The sequence below is a fragment of the Stegastes partitus genome, unplaced genomic scaffold (genome assembly GCF_000690725.1).
Source record: "Stegastes partitus isolate 25-593 unplaced genomic scaffold, Stegastes_partitus-1.0.2 Scaffold320, whole genome shotgun sequence".
Lineage (NCBI taxonomy): Eukaryota > Metazoa > Chordata > Actinopteri > Pomacentridae > Stegastes > Stegastes partitus.
The window spans coordinates 471,977-491,709 of NW_007578051.1; the positions used below are offsets into that span (position 1 = coordinate 471,977).

At 41.9% G+C, this 19,733-nt stretch overlaps 2 protein-coding genes across 2 annotated transcripts in view; one reads left to right on the forward strand and one right to left on the reverse strand.

Moving 5' to 3' along the window:
- The first annotated feature begins 4,681 nt into the window (after positions 1–4,681).
- Positions 4,682–6,512, forward strand: LOC103358580 (G-protein coupled receptor 20). The gene is made up of 4 exons (XM_008283602.1): positions 4,682–4,867; positions 5,046–5,302; positions 5,375–5,507; positions 5,925–6,512. Exons 1-4 carry the CDS (start codon positions 4,682–4,684, stop codon positions 6,510–6,512), a joined length of 1,164 nt encoding a protein of 387 aa, XP_008281824.1.
- A 5,084-nt stretch (positions 6,513–11,596) lies between these two features.
- Positions 11,597–19,733, reverse strand: part of slc45a4a (solute carrier family 45 member 4a) — a 62,533-nt gene continuing 54,396 nt past the window's right edge. Inside the window, exons 11-16 of the mRNA XM_008283596.1 lie at positions 19,161–19,260; positions 18,950–19,030; positions 18,732–18,862; positions 17,245–17,313; positions 17,009–17,163; positions 11,597–16,802 (exon numbers count right to left, since the gene is read on the reverse strand). Coding sequence (XP_008281818.1) covers positions 16,622–16,802; positions 17,009–17,163; positions 17,245–17,313; positions 18,732–18,862; positions 18,950–19,030; positions 19,161–19,260 — 717 coding nt within the window. The 3' untranslated portion in view covers positions 11,597–16,621. The remainder of the gene's footprint in view (positions 16,803–17,008; positions 17,164–17,244; positions 17,314–18,731; positions 18,863–18,949; positions 19,031–19,160; positions 19,261–19,733) is intronic.

A 19,733-nucleotide genomic window follows, 5' to 3' on the forward strand; every position in this document is an offset into this window, starting at 1 on the left:
ACAGCATTGTGTTAAAAAAAAAAAAAAAAGGAAAAAAAAAAGGGCAGGTTCCAACCCAGGAGGATCAAGTGACTTTCACGGTATGCTACGCAATAGATTTTGTAGCATACTGTGCTTGTAAATTGGCTTTCAGATGTATAATTGTCAGAGTGTCCCTTTAATTCCCAAATGCACCCACAGCAACAGCCTCCAAAAATAGATTTCCAATAGCCAAACTATATGTCAGTACTTTTCACACCCACTAAGTCCACTAAAGTGTCGAGCAGGACATCCTTCCTCTCCTTCTGCAGCACTTTAAACATCTGACAAAGGTTTCAAATATTTGAACAAGGCGAGGAACATTCAATCAAACATAAGCCAGGCACTTTGCACGATGACATCACCAGCAGCGCGGCGTAAATCAAAACTCCTTTATTCGTTTCATAAGAGCTAAAGTTGAATTCATCCACAAGTATTCAGGGCAGGTTTGCACTTTGTTTGACATTTACACACACACACACACACACACACACTCGTGCATCTGGACATACGTTAAAGTTGTTTATCTCAGAGCGGTTTATGAGGTGCTGTTTCTCTCCAAATAGTACATCTGTGTTCAAATAAATGTAAAATACCTCCATTTCTCTTCAGTCCATGTCTCTCTGTTCATGTGCTCTTTGGTCTTCTCTCCAAGTTCCTAGAAGTGTGTGAGTGTAAATTAGATGTTTCTGGTTCACAGGATGGCAGCTTATAAAAACATCTACAGAGACAGTTTATGCTTCTTTGTCTGTTTCTCACTATTATCCTGACCCGCTCTTCTCTAATTGAGTCCGATATTTACACTGAGACAAACAGATTATATATTTTTCCATCCGACCCTTTCAGTGTGGGACCACCCCGGAGACAGCTTTAAATAAACTTTATTGAAATCCCACTTGAACGAAACAATCCATTCCAGCCTCGCTTTTGTTCTGTTGCCACAAAGACAGCCAGCTCTATCTATCTATCTATCTATCTATCTATCTATCTATCTATCTATCTATCTATCTATCTATCTATCTATCTATCTATCTATCTATCTATCTTTCTTGTTTTTTGTTGTTGTTTTTGTTGGAATATCATATATGTATGTATATACGCTTTTGAAACATTACTGTTTTTTTAGCTAACCTGTGTAAAACTGTCCCTGTCTAGCGGAAGTGAAGCATATGCAGTGACAAAACCTCAACACAGCCGATCAGCTCAACACCTTGGACATGTGTGTGTCTCGGCTGTCCACTTCTGTTTGCTTCATCAAAACTCACTTTAAGACAACGTCAACAGCGTCTGTGTTCCATGCTTTTAGGTCGTCAGCCATTTATTTCTGTTCTTCTGCTTTTCTTCCATCATTTCAAACTCACTATTTCAAACACTTAAAGAGAGAATGAGAAGGAAAAGGATGCAGGAGACAAATAAAAGGAAGAGAAGACATTTTTTAAATGTGACACTGGAGCGATGAGGAGGAGGAGGAGGTCCGGCTACATAACTGTTCCCTCTGCAGGAGGAATCCTCCCACCCAGAGGGTCACATCCCAGCTCTCCTCTCACTGACTTCTTACTACAGAGGAAGGAGAGGACACAAGGATGAAGAGGAGATAACAGTAGGAGAGCTAATGTTATTTAGAAACTAAATAATCTACATATCAAAACACCAAGAAGGCTACAGTACGAGGAATTTTCTTTACTCTGCTGCTGTCACCAGGTATGTTCAGGAAACAGATTTTGTCATCATTGTTTGACCTTTGTTGTCTTCTGCTGATCTAATGATTTGCATTTTAGCTCATTATCTAAAAGGAGTTCAGAAGAGGCCACAGTTGTTAATAGAGCAACCGTCTGTAAACAGTATTCTACAAAATGAAAGGACAGATTCTAGTTTTTTTCCCCCCTTTCACTCACTATTTAATTCACGTCTATATTACATGCATCTTATTGTTTTCTGGGGTACATGTGAAAACAGAAACTTTCATTCTTTTAAGATATTTTCTGTTACTGTCTGAAACTGTTGGTTCTAATTGATGAAGGTCTTTTAATCTGGGCAACAGTCAGCATGAATGCGTACATCCAAAAATCTTTTTGCAGGTATACTGGATGGCAATAATCTGCACAAAAAGATGCATAAACACCCGCAGACATCTGTGTCATTCCTCTTTTATTGCACATAAATAGGACAATGTACAATGACATCAAAATTTAAGAACGGAGAGCCACTCGCAGACATTTTTATGTCTTTTGATCCAGGCCTTCTGCCATGTTTTATCCAGCTGTCGTATGATGATGAAGAGTGGAAAGACCTTCCTCAGCAGGACGTGTTAACAGATGGGAACTCATCCGTCTCTGGTATTTATAAGAAAAAGGTGCACTTGTGGCCAAAACCAGAAGACGATCTGACAAGTAATGCTTTTAACAATTATCTGATTGAGGAAAAATCCACGTAGTTTGAGTGAAAAACAAACTAAAATCGTTCCCATTTCTACCCGGGGATTTTTTAAAAGAGTTCACTCAGGTGTCAAGCTTGTAAAAATGTCATTCAGATACATGGTTTTCCTCATTTAAATGTCTATGAAATTCCTTAGAATAAATGTCAGGTATGAATTGTACAATATGGCTTTGCATTATTACTTTAGATTTAGTAGAACATGTATCTATCCTGTGTGTACTTTTAACACTTAAAGCCCCTTATAACTTATGTTTAAACATATTTACGACAAATTTAAGTTCAACTTCAGCAGAATTATTTGTAGGAAGAAGATGATTGGAGGAAACAAATATTTTTTTCAGGGCTTTTCGCTCTTAAGCCAACAAGAAGTCCTGAAGGAGCTCTGGATGCAATCACATCAGCTAGCTTACTCAGTTTGCATGTCAACAGACTCATCTCTGTAGCAACTGAGCAAACTTTAACCCCCACTAAAAGTTGAAAGTTCTGGGAAAAGCTTGTGCATGTATCCCTAAGTTGGACCACTTTGATCATTGCTTTTAAAAACGGACGTAACGAATACACCAGTGAATTGACACCTACTTTAATTTTCAGCCTCTTAGAAGTGAACTAAGTCAGCACCTTGAGGGTTTTAAAGCTTCTCTTCCTTCAAACAGGATGTGTCGCATTCATCATCACAACTGTGCGACTCGGTCAAGTCGAGCGTACATCTTGTGTTCAGCACAACATGTGTCAGCGGTGTGAGCAGCACAATGTCACACGGCTCATGTTAACACTGCAGCCTTTTGTTTAAAGCAACACGCGAGGTCAGCTACTTAACTGTGCTGAGAGAGTCACATCCTTTAAGAGAGCATATGAAGATGGATTCAGTCATTTCTACAGCACAAGAGGATGATGTTTACACGAGAAGGATTTTTAAAGTCTAGCTCTCTCTCTCCCTCTGGATTTACGTCTGCTGATGTTGATCACTTTTCATCCCCCGAGGTCACTTCTGTCTTTTCGTGGAGTGCCGAATTGTTTTAAGCCAATTGGAGCGCATCCCATCAATTTAGACTGGAGCTGCATGAGTCTGTTTACAATACAGTATCCAAGGCCGACTCCAGAGTAAAAGGTTCTGTCTCCAGACCAACACTGTGGGAGACCCTGTAATGAGTTCAAATTCCTGCTGGGAGTGTGTACTACACAAGCGTGAATGTTACGGTACAGTTAGAGTGAAAATGGTGAAAAAAAAAGGTGGACAGCAACTGCGCTGTACTAGCAAGCAACACAACCAAACCAAGTTCAGACAACAGGCAAGCAAGTTGCGGTAACACTCCAGTACATGAGAAACTGGCGTGAAAAGCAAATAGACAAAGGAACTAAGAGAAAAAGCAGGATTCAAAAAACTGAAAGCTCAAACCAGAATCAGAAAGGGAGCACAACCAGGACATGAGGTCGACAAACGGACAAATTGGCAAAAACAAGAAGAGGGAATTTAGACGCAGAACTACCTGGGAAAACAAGACACGGGTTAAACTAATGAGGGTGATTGAAAAAGGAGGGAAAACAGACAAAGGCAGGAAGCAAAAGTGACACACAAGGAAAGGGGATTTACAAAATAAAACAGGAAGTAAAACTTACCAGAACCAGACCATGACACAAATGACCCAAAATCATTCAGAAATTCATAATTACATCAAAGAATTTCAACTAAGCAAACAAAACACCAAATTCCCTTGTAGGCAGATTATGTACTTGCTTAATTATTTCTTACTAAAAACGGTAACAGTTTCACAAGATCAGTAGCTGTCAGCCACGCTAGGGCGCCGATGGAGCAGATCGGGTTAATGACCTTGCTCAAGAGCCCAACAGTGGCTTCCTTCAGTCGCCCAACTGTTGAGCCCTCACTACCCAAAATGGCTCCTGTTCAACAAGGATGGGATTTGAACCCATGCATGCAGGCACAATGGATGAGCAGTCCATCACCTTAACTATTCAGTCATATGTATACACACATAAATGGTCAATCTACTCCTTTTTTTCTCCAATAGCTCGAGTAGCATCTACCCAGTCAGAAAGTTTTCCATGTATTTACCCAAGTAATGAACTGTCTACATTGAAACGTAATTGACTAAACGATACAATGTCCATGAATAACTGGACCCCACCCTCTAAGAGCCAAAACGTTATTAACATATTTACTTTTCCTTACAACGTCCCTACTCTGTCAGTCCTTCATCTTTTCCAACCAATGGAGAACCTTCTCAGGAACATCAGCTCTACCTCCACCACCGAGTCCCCGCTGCCTCTTTTCACCGCGAACCCGACTAACTGCAGCGGCTGGGACCAGAGTTGGGGGGCGCCATACCTGCACAGGTTGGCCCACCTGGATGTGCAGCTGTACCAAGACTTCTACGGTGTCTGGATCGCTCTGATGGTAAGACAAAACATTTTAAGTGTGCAAAGTTCAGGAATTGCTAAAAATTGTGGCAACAAATATCATGGCTTTACATGTATTCACTAATTTTTTGTAAGTTAAAGCGAGAATAAGATAAAAGCAAACTATATTTCCTCAAGTATTAGTATTATTCCTCAAACATCCCTCCCTGCTGCAGGTGTGTAACTGCTTGATGCTGGTGGTCGGTGTGGTCCTCAACAGCCTGGCTCTTTATGTTTTCTGCGGGGCCTCCACCCACTCCTCAGCCTCAGTGGTTTACACCATAAACCTGGCCGTAGCCGACCTGCTGGTGGCGCTGTCGCTGCCTGCTCGCATCGCGCTCTACCACAGCGGGGGGAGCTGCGTGGCCTGCTCCTACGTCCACACCTTCAGCTACTTCGTCAACATGTACTGCAGCATCCTGTTTCTGACCAGGTGAGTGGATCGCAGCATCACTCGGCATCTCATTGAATTAACTCCATCAACAAGTGTTTTTCCTCCTCTCAGTATCTGCATAGATCGGTACCTGGCCGTCGTCCACGCATCCAGCACTCTCCATCGATGGAGGACTACCGGAGCAGCCAAGTGTGTCAGCGCCACAGTGTGGTTCGTCGCAGTTGTGGTCACCTACTCTTTTCAGGTGAAGACGCACACTACAAAGACACCACAAATGTTTTATAATAATCAAAATAAACCTAAAAAAAAACTGAAATGAATGTTTCCTTACAAGGCCTACCTGACCCAACCTGTGATTATTTCAGGAAGAGGCCATTCCTAGCTCACCTGTACAACATCAACTTGTTCGGCCTACAGACTGTTCACAGATAAACACCCACTCTATAGTTGCCCCTCATCAATATAAGAAGCTGGAACCAGACAACTCAGATGTTTTCTTGCTATAATACTGAAACCTATTGCTTGATTATCAGAATGGACGGGGAATAATTTGACTGCTACAGCTCAAATCTCAGATGACAGGAGAGTAGAACAGAGAAATTCCGACAGCTTGAATGAAATAATGCAAACTGGTGACAGGATCTCTCTCCTCTCTCCTCAGACCACAGCGTTGGAGTTCAGCACCTCCTGCATGCTCATCCCAGCCCTCTTCTACCTCACCATCCTGGAGTTTCTCCTCCCTCTGCTCGCCGTGGTGGGCTTCACCCTGCGCGTCACCTGCTTCCTGTCCTCCAGCCACGGACCGATTCCCCAGCAGAGCAGGGCGAGGAGGACTCGGGCCATCAGGCTTCTGGCCACCGTCCTGGTGGTCTTTACCATTTGCTTCACGCCCTTCCACATCCGCCAGGTGCTGGTTTACTTCCGGATCAGAGTCCGAGGGGAAGGGATAGCGCGGGGGGCGGGGCACGTGCTGGCCTATCACATCACGGTGACGCTGAGCAGCCTGAACAGCTGCCTGGATCCGGTGGTTTACTGCTTTGTGACGGACAGCTTCAAGAGAATGTGGAGGACGAGGAGGAGCGGAGGGAGGGAGGTGGACGGAGAGGCGGGGCGGATGAGTGGGGCAGACGGGGACAGGATTTCGGTGAATAAATGTTCGGGTACAGCGCTGGCGATAGCTCACAGCGTGGTAACGCTCACCCTCACCAGCACCCCCCTATCTGCAGCCAACACAGACCAGTCTGCTTAGACAGCTGGCCACCCCTCCACCACCAACAATGGAACAATCCGGAGACACACCTGGAAGGAAAGACTCACCCAGAGTGTCGGAGAAACATGGCAAAAAACTATTAAAAGGACATAAAAACAGAAATAGGCATTGCATGAACACTTTTAAACAGGTCTTCAGCAGCTCCACTGTCTGTTTATTGTTATGTGTCCTCATTTTCTTCACTTTTTTCCTCTTGACGACTTCTGGATCTTTACTCATGTGAGTCAAGCAGTGACCTCGGCCAACACTGAAATACCAAAAACTGCAGTTCCTTAAATGGCCACTTGAGGCTGCTCCAAAACAAGTAAATCCCCATAGAGCCTAATGTTAAATGCTCAACTTCACAGCAGAAATAAACAAGATTACAGTCTGGTGTGAACACAGTTTTGGTCTCTATGGCTAATTTCCTCGTTCATGATAACTGTACAGCAGATTATTGTTTTTCTAACTCACTCGTTTCAATTGTAATAAGGTCTAAATAATGAAGGTCGCGTCCATAGTTCAGAGGTATTTGCATGACTCCAGGCACACTCCACTTCTTTGCTCATTTTGGGATTATCTGGGAGTTTTAAGGAGTCTGTCACTGCCAAGATGGCGACGCCAGGAGCCACCACACTGAGCCTTAATGCTGTTCTGGAGGAAACCTATTGGTGACGGCACGGAGGATTCGGCCATCTTTATACACAGTCCTACAACAAAGGAATGTTTCTGATTAACTTACACTGCAGGACAAATCTTGTGCTTCATTAAATTGTGACAGTGAAAACAGAAAAACTTTGAAAAGTATCGAAAGTTCATAATTACAGTGAGTCGGGTTATTATTAAATTCTGTTGATATTTAACGTCTCAGTTCTGAGATCGTCTCCACTTTAAGAAAACACCAAGCTCAGTATAACAGGAAGTGATGAGAATAACTTCCAACCTCAGAGGAACTGACAGCTTCAGCACATCAGCATCCGTTTAAGTAAGTAGTGACTACTCCAGAGACCCCCAAAGGTCCTCAGCAGTCAAGTGAAATGGCTATTTTTACAACTTTAGGCTTTTGAAAGTAAGATCAAAACACAACATTTCACACTATTTATATGCAAATAGCCTGTAAATACATATTTATGCATCTATTCAAGTGTTATGAGAGTCACCGGTGTGTCTCAGAAACCATTTAGTTGAAGCTGTCGGGTGATATTTAGAAGAACGAAAAGTGCAGAATTTAAAGAACTACACTTGAGTGGTAAAAAGTTAAAGTGGAGCTGCTTGATTAAAAAACAAAAACAAATAAAAGATAATGCAAACTACAAAAAATAATATCTATTAATCTGATTTACACAAATGTTAAATCTGATTATTCTAAACACAAATCAACCGATGTTCTTCCAAGCATTTGCTGATTTATTTCATTCAATGTATTTCCACTGAGTTCCTGTTGGTATATTCCCTGTGATTGTGACCTACTTGATGATGTTCTGAAAGCAAAGTTCTTTCTGACAGTGGTATTTATTGTAATTGTATAAGTGTGTCTTTCTTCTCTCACCCCTGTTGGTTATAAATAAAATAAACTGAATGCTTGTCATAATGAGACTCCCAGATGTAGACATTTGATGCTGCTGCGTTCAGTGACATAGTCTATTAGGTAAACTGTGCAGGATTGGCTATAAAAAACATATTTAAGCCACTGAGGAACCAGCCAGGAGCAGATCTACAGAGTAGTTCCACTAGAGGACAGTGTCTGACTACAGGAGGAAACAGACAGTGATGCTGCAACACATCAAATATGTGTCTGATCGTTTACCTTCCAGGCAACAGGAGCTGCTGCTCATATTTGCTGGATATGTGAACTGTGTGTTATGCTCTAAAGCAGCATGTAAATAGTTTTAATCCATGATGACTTCTGGGTTGCAAGGTGGTGCAGTGGCTAGCATTGTTGCCTCGCAGCTAGAAGGTCACCAGTTCGCATCCTGGTGAGGACACCCGGGATCTTTCTGCATGGAGTCTCCATGTTCTCCCTGTGCAGCGTGGGTTCTCTCTGGGTTCTCCAGCTTCCTCCCACAGTCCAGAAATATGTTGAGGTTAATTGGTGATTCTAAATTGTCCGTAGGTGTGAATGTGAGTGTGCTTGGTTGTCTGTCTCTAAGTGTAGCCCTGTGATAGACTGGTGACCTGTCCAGACTCCAGCCCCCCCGCGATCCTAGTGAGGATTAAGCGGTGTATAGATGATGGTTTGATGGATGATGACTTACTCATAAAGAAAACTGCTGATCCACCAACAAATTATCATGATAGATATTTGACAGAAACATCAGCATTTTATCCCTAGGAACTGATCACTTTAAATCCAAATACTAAGCCTACTTTTGTCACAGCATTTGTAGATTTTATCCACTTTTATGTATTTTAGAATAAATTCTTACTACTACATATATTTTCCTACCAACTTAAAAAAGAAAACACATGAATAAAAACTGTCTTCTGCTTAATTAATTCTCAGAATGGGACATTTTTAAAGAAACGTCTCCCTCAGAATTGGATTAAAAGTATAAATGGATATATGTGTCAAAACAATTTAGTTTTTTTTAATTGATAACATATAAGAGGAGGGCTGTGCAGGTTTACTTAGCAGGTTCAGGTCAGCCCTAGCAGGAGTCTGAGGCATTAAGTCAAGTGTTATTCCCCTTTAATTCTTACGAGCAGCAGGTCATTACAGTTCACTTAACATAATGTCCCAGAGCTGTAAGTTGACACCTCAGTATAGTACATCACACACACACACACACACACACACACACAGACACACACAGACACACACACACACATATACTTACCGTCAGCTGAACATAATGTCACATGATGCGTCTGGGTTGGAAACACACACACACACACCAGTATCAGGTTCCGTCTCTGGTTTCTCTGCATGTATAAAGAGTCGAAGCGGTGACCCCTGTGTTTGCGAAGAGAAATCTGACTCTGCAAGAACAAACTTTTCTCATTTTCCTCTTCTGTCTCGGCGGTCTAAACCACACGGCATCATGGGAAACCTGTTGGCGGCTTTGAGGATGCTGAGAACAGACTTTATTCGTTTTTTTCGTCAGTGAAAACAAACAAAAAACGTCCTGAAAGTGCAGGACAGCAAGTTACTTCACCAGACAGTCACATGAACTCTCCAAACATACAGTTTTTAAGAGTTTATACTACATGTAGAGGGTCACGGGGGGCTGGAGTCTATCCCAGCTGATTCGGGTTGAGGGCGGGGGCCCCCTGGACAAGTCACCAGTCTATCACAGGGCTACACTTAGAGACAGACAACCAAGCACACTCACATTCACACCTACGGACAATTTAGAATCACCAATTAACCTCAACATGTTTTTGGACAGTGGGAGGAAGCTGGAGAACCCGGAGAGAACCCACGCTGCACGGGGAGAACATGGAGACTCCACACAGAAAGATCCAGGGCATCCTAACCGGGACGTGAACCGGGGATCTTCTAGCCACTTTGCAGGTCCACGTGTGGACATGTGCAATGCAATTAAGCTCACAGTAAACTGATCATTTCTTTTTCAAATTTCCTGAGAGAAGACCAACCGGTCACATTGACTGTACTTTTCTGTCATGCACAAGTTACTGTCTTTGTTTTTTCAATAAATATGAATAACCAGAAAAAAAATCTTGTCTAGATGTGTTATTTAAAATGTGGACGTGGTATCCTGGTGATTTGTTTGCTTTGAGTCAAGTGGAGTTTGATCACATCTCGAGGTTGTGACGGCCACAGGCCTTGTGTCAGTGTGTTTTCCTGCACTCCTGCCTCTGATTTCTTTTTCCAGTCTTCATGTCCTGCTCCTCCCACTTCATTAAAGGATTGGCTTCACCTGCTTGGTGCCTTTAAAAGCTGGGTGAGTCCAAGATGGCTCTCTCTTCCTCCCTCCTGGAAGACTGGAGCCTTTCAGGTCTCCCTTGCTTTGGTTTAATGCTGAGTTTAGCCTTGGTTTGTGGACTTTATCATTAGTTTTCCTTTGTTGAGTGTTTCCAATAAATTACTCATTTATTTAAAAAGCTGTTCCTGTGTTGACCTCCTTTCTTTGTTGTGCTCTTCAATGAGCTGGGCATAACAAGGTAAACACACTTTAAATCTTTCTAAAAGAACTGATGGATACTCATCTTTCTACCCACCAGTTAAATGCAAGACCTCTTGTTTGATCATCTCGCATATAAGAGCTGATAATTTACAGAAAGACTGCAACTCCGAGGAATAATGAAGACAGAGAACTCCAACTCCGGTCCTCATGAGCTACTGTCCTGCAGGTTTTAGACGTACTGCAACACACTTGACTCAAATTAATGGATCTCCAACAGCTTGTTATCAAGTTCTACACGTCTGTTCATGATCCATTAATTGAGTCAGGTGTGTTGCAGTGCGTCTAAAACCTGCAGGACAGTAGCTCACGAGGACCAGAGTTGGAGATCCCTGAATTAAGATCATGCGCTTATGATGAGCTTGTAAAAACTGGACACAGAAAACATTCATGTGTCACGATGAAACCATCGCTTTGACCGTTATGAACAGCAAAGTAAAGACGGTTAGTGATATTTTTCTGTTTTACTCAACAGAACCTGAAAATGAAGAGACTAGAGGCGTAATATACAGAATGACCGCTATTTTGTGTAATATATCGTTAACATTCTTACTTTTGTTACCCCTTAGTGTTACCCTCAGTTGATTTATTGCTCATATGTGGATAAAATCATTGTCATAAAGGTGTCATCAGGGTAAGTCATCATTTTTTTCTGTATTTTTCTCACTATGACTGCCTTCCAAGTTGGTATTCTGAATGATTGACTTATTTCTTGCATGATGTGTCTTCTAGTAAATTAAAAAAAACAGCGTATGGAGCAAGGTACAAACTTTACCCAGAGACACCCTTCTGCTCTCAGACAAAGCGATGTAGCACAGAGTTTGAACATATCACCTCCAGCTGAGTTTTCAGTGTGTGTCCTGACTTCTGATTCGTCTCATTTTGATCCATATTTTACACTTTCTGAACAAAAAGGTGAAATAATGAAAGAAGTCGTGGTTGGTTTACTTCTGAACAGATTTTAAAGGTGCGTTCCATACAGTGTTCATCCAGAGTCCTACATATGAAGGCTCAAGCATATTTACATAACATAGAGATATATACAGACTTTATATAGAAAACAAAACTACTAACAAAAATAATCATCTTTTTTATAGCAGCAAAAAAGAAGAAACTAAAAGAGAAATATGTATATTTACATCTTTTTTGTTTTTTTTTTTCCAAATAACAAGGCATATTATATATAGTACACTGCGTATATTTGCTTTCCCATTCTTTAAGTATTCTTCTTGATTTAATCTCTATGAAAATCAAAGTATATAGGCATCTCTCTCTCTCTCTCTCTCTCCTCCGCCGTGAACACACAGTTGACAGGAGGCAGAGCCACACACACTCAGAGCTGGGGCAGGTTGGACTAACTGCATGGCTGACAGCTGGAAACGTGAAACAGCATCACCTCCACATTCATTCAGTGATCAGGACGGTGGAGCCAAAATGGCCGCCACTGAAAAAGTGCAAAAGGCCCAAACCCCTGTGTGTGGCTCTGCCTAAAAAATTCAAAGAACAAATTCCAAAAAAAAAGACATTTTCTAGTTGAATTAAAAACACCAGAACAGAGACAAGAAGACTCGTAAATAACTTCCAGTATTGCAGCCAGCGATTCCAGAGTTAAGTGTAAACCAGGTGATTGCAAAGAACAGAGAACAAGAACCAAAAAGTGAACACTGAGATGACAGTTTTAACACACTCTTGTCTTTTGCTTTACGGCTGTGAGACGACACACACACTCACAGACACACAGACACACACACACACACGCACGCACACACGCACACACACACACACACACACAGTCCAGTTCACTTCTGTAACATCTCCCGTAACAGCAAATAGAATAGCTTAAATTTAATCTTTTGGAAACTAAGTGAAAAGTGTCTTTTACAAGACAAGAAAGCTCAAAAAAATAAATATCCACAGTTATTTTTTTTTCTTCCTTTTGCAACATACTACTGTTTTTTTCTTGTTTTGTTTTTTTTTTAAACTTATCATGTGCAAGTTCTGTGCAACGTCAGGACCCCCACCCTGGCTTGTCGAACATCAAAATAAAAATGATTTCGACAAATATCAACTCACATTCATTGACTTTTGTTTTGTTTTTTTTAAAGAAGATTTTAAGTCACCAGATGGAATCAAAAGTTAAGAACTCAATCTCCCAGCATGCCGAGCAGGCGGCCGTGCTGTCTGAACATTCCAGAGTCTACGGTAAAAAGGCTTGGGACATTAAGAACAAAAAAAAAAAAAAAGAAGAAGAAGAAGAACCCAGAACTCAAAGACTTTCTCACTGCATTGGAACAGAAACACTCAAGTTGCACTTCAAGTATTTGCGGCCTGGAGTTTCTCGCCTACACTTTGAACGAGGAGCGTCGCTCAGGACGACAACGCGTCTCATCTCTGAATGCGTTTCAACACCTCCCATCGGTGTGGGTGCCGTGTTGAACGGCGACAGGATGAACAGCGTCCGAAGCTTAACTCGTAAATGTGCAAAAATGTAGAAAACTCACATGCTTGTTGAGAGTGTACTGACCCAGACCGAGCACAACGCTTCAGCTTAAAGAGTACATGTTTTTTTGTTTGTTTGTTTTTTTTACACATTTAAGTTTTAAACAAAAAGACACAAACATCCAGCCATGCATTAGAAAACACATCCCTGACCTATAAGGACAATAAAGAAAAGAGCTCGAGTGATTTGTACAGAGTCATACTTTGGTGTCCCACACATGCATATCGCTGTTGTCGCATGCATACCTCCCAAACCCAAAGCTTGTTTTTTTGTGTGTTTTTTTAAATATATATATTTTTTTACTTAAACTGAAGTTGTGTATCCACTTTTTTTATCCAGAATATGTTATTGCCCTCGTGGTTACAGAGACCATTTAAAACTCTGGCTTCTGTACCTCCTTGTCTTCTGTCAGCGTCCCATCCCTGCTTTTATTTGTCCCACAGCCAGAGCAGGATTAACCCAGGAAGCGAAACACTTTCTCTCTGCTCTGTGCTGCTCTGGGACTGACTGAATGTACCTGAAAAGATGGAAGGAATCTAATTTGTTAACAAAAAATAAAAGGGTTAAACTCTGCACCAAACAAGGTGAAAAAAACCATCATCAGTGAGTGAACTCTCCTCTAAAACCTCTGATTAAAAAAAAAAAGCTTCTCCTCAAACTGCTTTGAATAAAAATGTTCGTCTGTCAGTGAGTCATCCCGCCGCAGTTTAAATTTCTCTTCCTTTCAAGTAGCACGTTTCAGCCGATAGAGCTGAAAGGAGAACTGACCCAAATCCACGACCTCTCACCCCGACAGACGCAGGAGAAGAAAAAAAAAAAACCCACTGGTGAAGGATTTCGCCACCTCATACGACCCTGCTCCTCCCACAGTCCCCTCCCCGGCTGATTAACAGGGGGCCGCTATTGCAACTAAAGATCTGATTTGTCAGAAAACAAACTACATCATGTCTCGTCTTTCAAGTTCGTTTTTTTACACATCCAGCATCGTTTGTTAAGGAAACATTCGAAAGATTCATCTAACGTCATCACTGTACACCTAATATCAGTAAGTACTATCCAGAGGTTAGTTTTATACAACCCATACGTGTCCTCTCTGCGTTAATGCTTTCGTGATTATCAGCCTCCCCACCGCGCACTGATGTTAACCGGGTAAAGCTAAACTCAGCGGTTTTACTTCCGCATCACGTTCCTGCTGCTGCTGCCGTTTCTCGCCCTCAGCAGCCGCTTTCAAGTTGGAGATGCAAAAATTGAGAATCAGAAACATCACGCTTCAATTAAACTAAGCTGATCCAGAAATAATGTTAAGTTTTATTTGTGTGGGAAGTCTGATCATTTATTCTTAAGAGCGTAAATTTGTATTGAATTGAATCGTAAAGTTTAAAAATAAATTTGTAGCCAAGCTTTGGATGAGAAGATTGATCCCGCTCCCATTTATGTGTCATGTGAGCTGGCAGCTGGTTAGCTTAGCTTAGCTTAGCTTAGCACAAAGACTGGAAACATAAGAAAAAAAGCTCAAATAGGTTTGTACTCCACCTCCACCTGTGGGCATCTCAATAACTCACTAATTCCCACATTATATGTCATTATATACAAAAATAAAACGAGGTGATGGAACATGTGGACTTGCCATCTCCTTATTTCCAGTTTTTATGCTCAATTAACCACCGCTAGATGCTGCCTTATTTAAAGTGAAAACAGTCCTCCTGTCCTCCTCTGAGCTTGTTCCTCGTCCCTCTCTCTTCTGTTGGACATCCATCCAGACACACAAACATCTAAAATACTCCATTCTGCTTCTCTCTACTGATTGTATTTGGCCCATTAAAGTGGAAAAAAAAGAAAGACAGCAGGACCATAAATCCTCCAGCTGAAGCTCAAACAACAATCCTGCAACTGCGGATTCAAACATCTCAACACAAAAGTTTGCTTTCCTCTCTTCTACCACATGAGCCTCGGAAACATCAAGTTTCCTCAAATTTGTAATATTCTGAGTCTCCATCCCAGACTGTTACTGGTTCTACTGGAGTGTCGGGAAGCTCCGTCCTGCTGGTGTCAATCCAACACCAACGCAGGGAATTTTTACATTTTCTAACTGAACACTGTAACATTTCTTTTTTCTAACAACGGCTCAGCTCTTGTGCAGTCGGTGACAAACGTTGTGCTAACAGCAAGTTTTTTTTTTCAAACGAACAAAAACGCAAAAGCAGAGAGAAAGAGAACGACTCTTCTCTTCTCCTCTGCTGTTTGGTTTGTCTCTCTGCAGCATGTAGGTTAGTCTGATTATTCAACACAAACATCATGGTGGGTGCTCAGTATAGCATGAACAGAATATTTGGGATTGTAATGCCCCGTATACGGCACACATTGCATCTACGCTCTTTCTGATGTGGACTTTCACCCAATAAACATCTGTACTTTCCTGAATATCAATATACAGGCAACATTATTCTCAAGCTCGACATTTCCGAGCCGACCCTCTCAGATATTGTCATCTTTTTCCTGCGACGAAGGCTAAATTAAAGAATTTGGCGCTCCTGCCAAACGAAGGAGGCCAAAAGCAAAACACCTGCAGTCAATTTGGGGCCACTCAATAACTTCCCCCTTGGAACCAGGCTTTCAGGCTCACAGTCTGTTTGTTTTTTTTTCTTTTAGAAATGCCACTTCCAAAAGTCTCAAGAGTCTTAAAGCTACTGTCGCAGAGTGCTGTAAAAGTCCCGCAAAAGCCAAGTGCGTTGTTTTATTTTGGTGAACGCGGCGCCTCCGCCGGAGACGCCAAGTCGGCACACGTCAGTCGGCTTCCGTCAATCACGAAGCGAAGATTCGATCAAGCAGATTCCACGGCGAGGAAGAAACGATTTTCAGCATTTTTCAATGATTGCAGCTTCAAGGACGAATGTTCATCAACAGTGTTCATTATTCAGGTGTTCGTTTGACCCCCCCAGACGAAGAGGTGTGTGCGTGTAAAGGTTTGTATGTATATATATGTGAGTCACCCTGAAGTTTCCTGTCCAGGCGGCTGCTCAGAAGCACCTCCCAGAGGCCCTGAGAGACAGAAACAAGCTCTCTTTAATCAGTCACTCACTCCTGGACGACCCTGACGGATCCATCAAACGTCCGTGAGGGCGAAGTGGAAGGAATTTCGTTGACAGCTGAAAACAGCGCTGGGACCAGAGGGATTTTTGTAGCATAAGTTGGTCTGATGTGGTCCCACAGCAGATAGATTGAGTTGTATTCTTCAGCAAATCACAAGAATCAGAAAAAAAAAAACCTGTTGAAGCCAGGACAGACACCCAGAGAGGACCAAACCGCCTGCCCTCCTTTCTCTTCTTTGTGTCTGGAAACTCCTGCATGACGATGATGGAGGCACATCTTCATGTGTTTTGTTATTTTTTTCCCCCAACAGCAGTGACGTTAAAAGTAAATGTAGTTGTTTCTGCAGCAACGTGTCCGTCAACCCGACGAGCCGATCACAGCGCAGACTCGTTGTCCGTGTGACCAGAAGTGGTGGTTGTGGTCGCCTTGCCCTCCTTGTTGAGTTTCAGGAAGCTCGGTTTCTCTATCACCACGGTAACGGGCCCGTCGCTGCTCTTGGGATTTTCCAGCTTCGTCAAGGCTCGTTTCTCTGAAGCTTTGGCTGATTCTCCGTCCCTGTGAATCAATCACATATCTGTCAGGACTTCCGTTCGGGTCTAAGGCATAGTTCAACATGCAGCTCGCTAGCTAGCTTAGCATGCATAAAGATTAGAAACAGGTGCACTGGTCGACAGAATTTGTTGGAAACACTTGGCAAGAAAGCAAGCACGCCTACTTCCGTTTTTTTTTTTTTTCCTTTGCTGTCAAAGAATGTCTCTCACCCGTTGTTTGGAGTTGGGTAAATGACCAGGAAGCAGGCAGTGAAGAATCCGAGGAGGGAGCCCCCAGAGGCCACCATGGGAATGACACGAACGCTGCCCACCGCTTCCACCACAGCGCCCAGAGCAGAGGCCACCAATATCTGGCTGATGTACACCTGCGAGACCACAATTTCATTAATACAGCGTCGCATAAAAGCCTGTTTGGCAGCGTTTGAGTAGAGTGTGTCAAGACCAACCTGACAGGATAAGATGGCACAGTCTATCCCGAAGCCTCTGCGGGAGTTTCCAGGACTGTGCTGGATGTACTGCAGAAGACAAAGAGACACGGTTACAGGTCTACTACTAGTGAAGACAGAAAGCAACATTTTAAAAGAATATTTTTGTAAAGTTACAGGATTTAAAAAAAGCAAAAAACAAGAACAGATCATTTCCATTAACACTCTAAAGCTTCAAGCACTTTCTGGGCGTTTTTGAAGCACCCACAGGTTTTACCAGTACTACAAAAAACAGTGACTGCACTTACTATATATATGTTTTCCAACTTACATGTGTAGTCTGCTTCCATACCTCTCTCCTACCTGCTCCCTGAATATTTTTTGTCACTAATGGCTACATGCTAACTCCCAGGAGCACATGTTTTTTGTCTTTCTACACTCCAATAAATGTGAATGCTTAGTTTTTGTGTGTTTTCAATTGACATGCGTGGTATGAAATGATTTAGATGAAATGTCACGACTTCAAGCATGGTTTTGGTGAAGATTTCTGACAGACATACGTTATAGATGATCAATCAGAAAGATTCTCTTTGGTTGTACAGTTTCCTGCTCTGAAAAAACGGTGTCTTTTGGCATTTCTTTAAAGACAACATGCCTTTTAAAGCCACTGGCAGGTTTTGGGGTTTGGAGGGTTAAATTGTGGCTGAACCTGAAGTTAGCATAACGACTGACAACTTGAGAAGCTGCAGAAGTAACTATATAAGGCTGCAAAAAATAATTTAAAAAAAGAAAAATGTAACTAGTAAGTTACTGTTGTTCTAGGATTCTTCCAACATCTTTTAGTTTACAGCAACGGCTTCTCAAACTGGAGTAAACAGTGCAACCATTGGGACTACTTTTTGCGGCGGACTAATACACATATGGTGCTCTAGTGAGTCAAGGTTCAAGATACTATATTGTCATTATACACGCGTGTACAACAAAATTAAGGTCCACAGTCAGGACCTGGACTCACAAAAAAAGAGAATAAATAGAACGATAACATAAAACAATGTACATCATTGACACAACAACATCCAGTCACTGATTCACACAACACTAAAACATCACACACTCACATCAGTACCAAATGTACCCAGGCCAATACAATAGGACAGTTAAATGTTCAAATAGGGGCGTAAGTGTAATTGACTCCAAACAAACTACAGTGCAAGTGTCAGTCAGTGCGATACTTTGCCTCGCTGATATGTTTTAAATAGTTTTGGGACAACAGTGGAGCTCTACAGCACATAGGAAGAAAATGCAGCACGTAAAGCTGCAAAGGAAATGCATCTTAGAGGCTTTCAAATGACTCATCTTTTAATCACTTCTTTCATTTCTGAAACACTGCTGTAACCTCAAAGTACTTTATTTTTGTATTCATCTACCAGAATTAATTTCTTCCAGCGTGATATAAAATGTTGCTTCCACATTAAGAGAAAGGATTGTCAAGTTGAGTAAATCCGTACCTCTTTCATTTCGTGATATTGTCCCAGCAGAGCATAAGGACAGTAGGAGATACTCATGGAGATGATGCCCATGCTGCTGATCATCACCATGGCAACATACACATTAGGGAAGATTGCCATGATAGCAGTTCCTATGTAGGGAAAAAAAGAAGCGTTTCAGAGTTACTTGTCATCCACTTTATTCAGCTTCATTCTGTGTTTCTTACTCCAGTTCATACCTATGGAGAATCCAAGCGTCCCCAAGATGTAGATGACTTTGATGCTCAGGTCAAAGTTGTCCAGATACTTTTGGAGAACAGCTGGAAAGAGAACAGGAGTAGATTGTTTACTCCAGAGTTTTATGCACTTGCTTCCAGAAAGTGCACTTTACAGCCAGAGAGTGTTTTAATTTACAGAATGATGTGAGCATGTGTGTCTGTGTGCGATTACCCGAGCACGTCGCAGCAGTCATGGCGTAGATAACCAGGCCCCAGCATCCCATTTGCACTCCTCTGTGGTAATTTTCCAGTAAGGTGGAGTTAGCAGGAGCCTGTGCGACAAAGAAATGGGCTTAGTTTGAAAAAATAAGCTGTCGATTAATTCGGAGAGAGTTTAGTTCTGGCTGAACTCACTGTAGATAGCTTCGACAACCTTAACTTTCTGTAGTTTTTTAGGTTTGTTTTTTGCATCTGTGCCATTTTTACTCACTGTGGACTCTTGTTTCAGTGCAATATAAAGTCCTGAACCTCTATGAAATCAACACAACCATTGCTAGAAGTAGAAAGAACTCAAAACTGTATTCTGTGCAGTATAAATTGATTTTTTTTCAATTATATGTTTTCTAAAAATTTAAAAAACTGTAATCAATATGTTAAACATTCTCCCAAGTGCCTACGTTTTTTTGTGTGTTTTTTTAAAGCAACATCTACAAACTAGGCATTTCGACACTACTCAGCACATCAACTTAAGATATTTCCCCCAACAACTCACAGTTTCAGTCAGTTTTAAAGATAGCATGCCTAT